Source organism: Bidens hawaiensis, unplaced genomic scaffold (genome assembly GCF_021521415.1).
Source record: "Bidens hawaiensis isolate Kalapana, Puna unplaced genomic scaffold, B.hawaiensis_p1.1 tig00041150_1, whole genome shotgun sequence".
NCBI classification, from domain to species: domain Eukaryota; kingdom Viridiplantae; phylum Streptophyta; class Magnoliopsida; order Asterales; family Asteraceae; genus Bidens; species Bidens hawaiensis.
This window is the reverse complement of record NW_027497274.1, coordinates 80,435-87,017: the sequence shown is the minus strand read 5'-3', so window position 1 is coordinate 87,017 and position 6,583 is coordinate 80,435. Positions and strand designations below refer to the sequence as shown.

General features: G+C 30.2%; 1 protein-coding gene across 1 annotated transcript; it reads left to right on the top strand.

The window, feature by feature from the left end:
* Nucleotides 1–828: 828 nt before the first annotated feature.
* LOC143592680 (uncharacterized) lies at nt 829–2,309 on the top strand. Its single transcript, XM_077072547.1, has 3 exons — nt 829–1,068; nt 1,157–1,314; nt 2,061–2,309. Exons 1-3 carry the CDS (start codon nt 994–996, stop codon nt 2,158–2,160), a joined length of 333 nt encoding a protein of 110 aa, XP_076928662.1. The 5' UTR covers nt 829–993; the 3' UTR covers nt 2,161–2,309.
* Nucleotides 2,310–6,583: the final 4,274 nt, after the last annotated feature.

The window sequence follows — 6,583 nt, the reverse complement described above, 5'->3', positions numbered from 1 at the left end:
CTGAGGAAAGGACGGGTCATAGGTGTTCTGGTTGTAAAACAACGGGTCACAGGATCAACAATTGTCCAAATCGACAAAATTAATTATTATATTTTTTTATCATGTATTTGAGTTTCTGTTTATTTTATATTTTAATATTATTAGTGTTTTTCAGTGTATTTTATTTCATGTTTCACATTTTTAATATTATTACTGTTTTTCATTTTATTTTATTTCATATTATTACTACTTTTATAAAACATGTACTTTACATTTCAATTTATAAAACATATACTTTTAAAAACTATTCAAAATTCAATGTAAATTAAAAAGTTTAGGGTAAGGGGTTAGTTTGGTTTGTTAAAAAACTAACTGAGTTAACTTTATTTGTTAAAACTAACGCCGGTTAACGGGGTTCCTCCTAATCCGCTATTGGGAATGGCGGATTAGAGCTATGACGGATTACATAATTCACTTCTTCCTAAACCGCTATTAGGAATGGCGGTTTAATCTATTTCCTTTCTCTTTTTTTTACCAACCCATTAACCTAATTTTATAACACCTTTTTGAAAAAAATTTCGTTGCAAAACCCAGTCTTTCGTATCCAAACACCCCCACTTTCACATCTCTGTTATCCCGGTTAAAGGCCATGTTTGTGATTCCTTATTTACACTTCCTTATGACTTATTTAAGGAGTTTTTGATAAGTTACAATATTCTAACTTATTAAAACTCGTTTTTCCTTTTTTAAAAATTTAAAAAAAGTCACGTTATCCAAACACTCTTTTAACTTACAAAAGTTACAAGGAGATAAAAATAAGGAATCCCAAATAACCCAAAATCTCCAACACTGTTCTACAAACCAAATCACAGTTGAATCCGTTCACTGAGATCGCCAGTACCTAAATTGCGTGATCTAAACTTCAATTTTCCCTCCAAATCCTTATTACTTCCTTATTTACTCTTCTTCTTACAATTTGCAACAAAACCCTAATTCCACAAAACCCAATTCGGAATGGATGGTAAACAGCCCGATAACGTGTCATCAACAACAGCCGTGTTTCTTGGAGCATTAGCCCATGGTGTTAATGTTAGTAGAGTTTTTAAGGATCTTGTAATTTTCATTTTTTTTTAATTTTTTATGAACAAGTAATGATCTTTTGTTGTTTTGGTATCAGGGTCCCACTTGGAATGCATTGAAAGGAGCATTCTTGATGTTGGGTGTTTGTCTTTGTGTAATGTTGGGCTTAGCTTTCTCTTCTAGTGACTTCATGTTGGTGCTTCATGTCACTTTCCTTGTGTTTATCACAGGCACGCTGTTCTTCCTTCTCAGCAGGTAAAAGTTTAAAACTTTAAGTTGTGTTTTGGAAAGTTTTGATTTTGATTTTAATAAGTTGGTCAATCTGAAGATGTGGTTTGAATTATGAACATTGATGATTAATGGTTCTGACCATAATGTCCATTTGACCAATCTAAATCAACAATATGACTATATGACCAAGATTTTCCGAAATTGTCCGTTCCAAAACCGTTGTTCCGCCACTTTTTAGTTATTAATCAGACAGTTTTTAGAGCCAACCAAAATCTGCCACGTGTCCTAATACCGGTGAGCAGCTAGTTTATTTTTCAGATATTGGCAGAAGCTAGTTTTGTATTGGTTGAAGCTAGTTTTGTATTGCGGAAGCTAGTTTTATATTTGTGGAACCTAGCTTTATATTGGCGGTTCGTCAAATATTGGTGGAAACTGGTTTTATAATGGTGGTTTGTCGGCTTTTAATAACTAGCGGCTCATGAATTTTTAAGGAAAAGGGATTAATTAAGAAATTAAAACCCTCATATTAGGACACGTGAAAGAATGTGGTTGGCTCTGAAAACCGCCAGATCACGTTGCCTGTTTTAGAATGGACATATTTTGAATTTCGTGGTCAAATATACAAAATCTTGGACATTCTGGTCATTTTCTCTTCTTTTAATGATGTTTCTTGAACAATTGAACCAAATGGATTACTGATGCAAGTAATCCTAGATTCCTAGGATTAAGAAATAACATGTTTTAACAGTTGCATTTTGGTGTTTATGCAGCTTTCTTGCTCAGACTGGTTTGGTTTCAGTTGAAGATCAAATGCAGGAGATAGGTTTAGCACCGAGTGAAGCCGAGACAACAAGGGAAAAGAGCAAATAAAGATAAGCCCCTAAACCCTCAATTGTTATTAATTTGAGAAACCTAGTAGTGGTGTTGGAAAAGTTGGTGTTTTGGTTATTCTTGATTATGTAATGGTGTGATTCTGTAATACATTTCTATATTATATAAGAATTAAAATCTTTTTGACACCTTCGGCATGAATACAAGTTCATGCTTTCCTTGACGTTACAGTTGCATAAGTTTAAGATTTTTGGCTTGACATCGCAGTTGTATAATCTTTGTGCCTTTTAATTAATTATGATGATGGAATTTATTTGATCAACTGTATTCTTCTAGCAAAAGACATATATATTTCTCCAGTCAGAAACTTGTTTTTTCGCCTTTTCAATTAAAGAACAGCAATCTCTTTGGTACAGCTTCAAGAAACTTAGCAATAGCCTGGAGCTTTCCAATCATCGATATCAAACATATGATTGACCGAGACTGACGAATCAGACTGTTGTTAGTTGTTACTTTATGATTAACTGTCTTTTACTATGGCTTGCTATGATAGATCAATGTGGCATTGTTTAACTAGTTTTCATTTTGTATGCTTTTACTTGTAACAAAATTGCTAAAAAGTTGCTTGAATTTGTGATCGGTATTTGATCATCAACTTTGACTTCGGCATGAAAAATGGTCTTTGTTAGTAAATGAGGATCTGTAGCAAAACTTGTCTTTGGTATCATCATTGAACGTTTGTAGCGACTTTGTTTTTCGTTATCAAAATTGAAGGTCTGTAGCAACTTTGTTATCCAGTACCAACTGAAGCAGTAGTAGCGAAAGCCAGATGTAACTGTCAACGGTTGACAGTTATAGCGTCAACTAGCTCTGATTCGACCAGATAAATGCGAGTGGTTTTTGGGGGGGTGAGAAAGGTTTCTCGGTGAAATCGGTTCGAGCATCATACTAGATGGATTTCGTGTAACCCTAAGAAGGTTAACTTTGTTGTGGAGGGTTCTCTTGAACAAGCTTCTCATTTGTTATAATTTGGACGGAAAGGTTTGGATATCCATTGTGTTATTGTCCTTTGTGTTCGAATGAGGCCGAGACGACATATCACAATTTTGGGTGTTGTGTGCTGTTGGGTAAAGTTTAAGATCATAATATCTCGAGTCACTTGGTTTTCAGTACAAAGATTCAGTGGAAGGAGACTGTGTTTGATACTATAGTTAGTTTTACATATTTGTGGATTTCGAATATGAATAGAAAAAGATGATTGTTTATTGGTTTGACCGGTTAAATTGAAACAACCCTGTTTTGTATTTGTAGTTTGTCCGGTTAGCTTCTTGATATTCTGGGTTTTTTTAATGAGGTTTAACTTGTTCAAAAAAAAAAATAAAAAAAAAAAATAATCATTGTCAAATGTCATGTCGTTTCATGAATGGTTGTGATGGTTCATTGCGCCAGTTAGACGTCTACATAAAACAATCATTTGGCCTTATTTACATATCGAATTCAAACGAATTATGGTATGATTTCCACACAAATTTTCATACTTATTGAAAATTTTGTCTATACCAATCAAAGATTTTGGAGTACTATCAAGCCCGGAGAAAGGCGTGGTTTTTGTAAGATATAGTATGGGTAACATTTGTCGTTAACAAAAAAAAATTGAAACAATCTTTGTTTTAGGTGGCCTTTTCCTCCTACCAAGTAATTGCATCCATCCACGAATTGTAACTATGGAACATGCGAGTTGTGATGGAGGAGCAATCGAGGCCGGGTTCAAAATGGAATGACGAACACGAGCTAACATTAATAGTATGCTCAAAGACCAAAATAACGCGTGCGACATAATTTTCATAGGTATTAAACATCCAAGCTTATACCAATACTTGTACCACCATTATGAGAAGAAAAGAAAACTATACCTTAAAATGAGTAGGTTTATATGAACCAAAATTCTAGCAAATTTCAGTTTTGCCGGTTTTTTTGTTTTTTGTTTTTTTTTTTGTTTTGTTTTTGTTTTTGTCCCTAATACATACTTATTTTAGTTCTTGTTTGTTAAACTAATACAAATTTCGTTCCCCTTTTTTGAAGAAACAAAATATAACATGATTAACAACAACGCCCCATTGTTATGTCGTAAGTTGTTCATCATAAATCACTTATCCAAATATTGTAAATTAAGCTAATACAAATTTCGTTCACATATTAAAGTTAACAACATGAAACTGTATTTTAGTTCCAGTAAATCGACACCAAGTTGCCTTTGTTTTAATAGTATTACCCGTTGGATAATTCTTTTATTTTTTTAAGGGGTGAGGGGTTCAAGTTACGCAATTGTATAATTAAAAAACAGTTATATAGTTAGAAAATGTGTGAGTTATTGTTCTAAAGAAAAAGTTCAAGATATTAGCCACAAAAATATAACTTACATGCAATGTTGTATTTTTCTATAAATATTTTTTCTAAATAGTTGCTAACTTATAGAAACAAAATTTTGTAAACTATATGTAACTAATGCCTGACGAAAAAGTATTATATTATTCTTTTAGAACAATAAACTCATACTCTATACTCTATAACACACTCTTAAATCCATTTTTATTGGCCACAAGATTTATAAACTTTTATCTCTTAGTAATTGGTAAAACCAATTCACTGTATCAGAAAATATTTTATGAGTACTGAATAAACGAATATAAATACATAGTTTGTCTTTACATATAAAACTGATAATTGTCATAGCTGCATTGGTAAAAAAAATTTATTTGACTACGAAAAAACTTTGTTTTAGGAAATTATATATTTATATAGTATGTTAGAATTTTGTGCATTACATGGGTTAAATACATATTATGCTATATATTTAGCAACAAACGTTGATGTCATTAAAAAAATAGGATTTGGATTTGTTTGTACTACCTATAACTTTTATTATTTGACATGATTATCTTTACGGACTTTTAAAATTTTAAATCAATCATAAAAATAATTATTATACTTCATTTTTTATAAATCATTTTACCAAACATAATTTTTTAAACTTGGTGATATTTGTAGACTTAAATAAAAGCTTTTTAAGTAAAAAGTTTATTCAGTTATTTAGAAAACTAGGAAAATAGATATTTGAAGACTTAAAAAAATCCATAAACAACTAATAAATAACCATATCAAAATTTGTATTAAATATCTAAAATATATTAGTTTGATATCAATATTTGATGTTTAATACGAGCTAGAGGTGAGAAAACACAATTGAAAAGACCTAAAATGATGACAAATTGACAACCGTCTCTTAATATGATCAACTAGGTTTTATCCCCCGTATTACGGACGTTGTTTTACATTTTTCGTTTTTAATATTTATATATTTGATTAAATTTTAATTTTATTTATTGCAATAAAGTTGATAATATACCTCAGATTTTATGTTGAAAGGGTTTCACAAATAAAAGACATGTTAAAACTCGTTTAAAAGCTATCTGCGACTCTGGGTTTGGTGACCCATGACCCATTTATTTTTTTACTATAAAATTGTTTGTTAGTTATAAATAATACTCCCTCCGTCCCATTTAAGTGTCCTAATTTGATTTTTCAAGTATTTCTTGTTTAACTTTTACCGACAATATTTTTGTTTGTGTTACATAATATTTGATGTAAAATATATGAATGGATTGGGTTTTAAATGTATTTTACATTGATATAATTTTCATCAAGTATTATATAACACAAACAAAAATATTGTCAGTCAAAGTTAAACAAGAAAGACTTGAAAATTCAAATTATGACACTTAAAATGGAACAGAGGGAGTAGATATTTTTTTAAAAAAAAATTGGATATTAATTTTAGTATATACCTATTTTTTAGGATTTTCATATCAAATATTTGGTAAGATTAATTTTTAATTTAATGAGATTTTAATACCCATTTAAGAGTTATCCGGTTTGATGAGACTCATACCCGTGAATCCGGGTCACATGCATGAGAATTCTCCATTTACAAATATTGTAGTCTGATGGCTTAAGAGAATTTAAAGAGTATCCATAGAGCTTTTAAAGGTTTTGTTTATATAATATAAATCATAGATAGATTATTAAGGAGTATAAATGTAGCCTAGGTTAGAAATCAAGGTATTACACAAGTTGAATAAATGTTATGTTATATACTTGTAATAATAAGGATCGAAGAATTATAAAACAATATTACAAGTTAATAAATATATGACTTGAACTTATGTATAAAGTACACTAACTAAGATTAATAATTAATAAAAATAACAATATTTATAAATAAAAAAAAGATCTTCATAGTTCATAAATATCTAAATACTTGAATCACAACGGATTTATATAATTATATGGACAATTTGGTTACCAATTTGCATTTTTTGTCATTTAATTGAAAAATAGATATAAATGTATTTGTTATTTAATTTGAAAAAATAAGAAGAAAAGTGACGGGTAAACAATATTT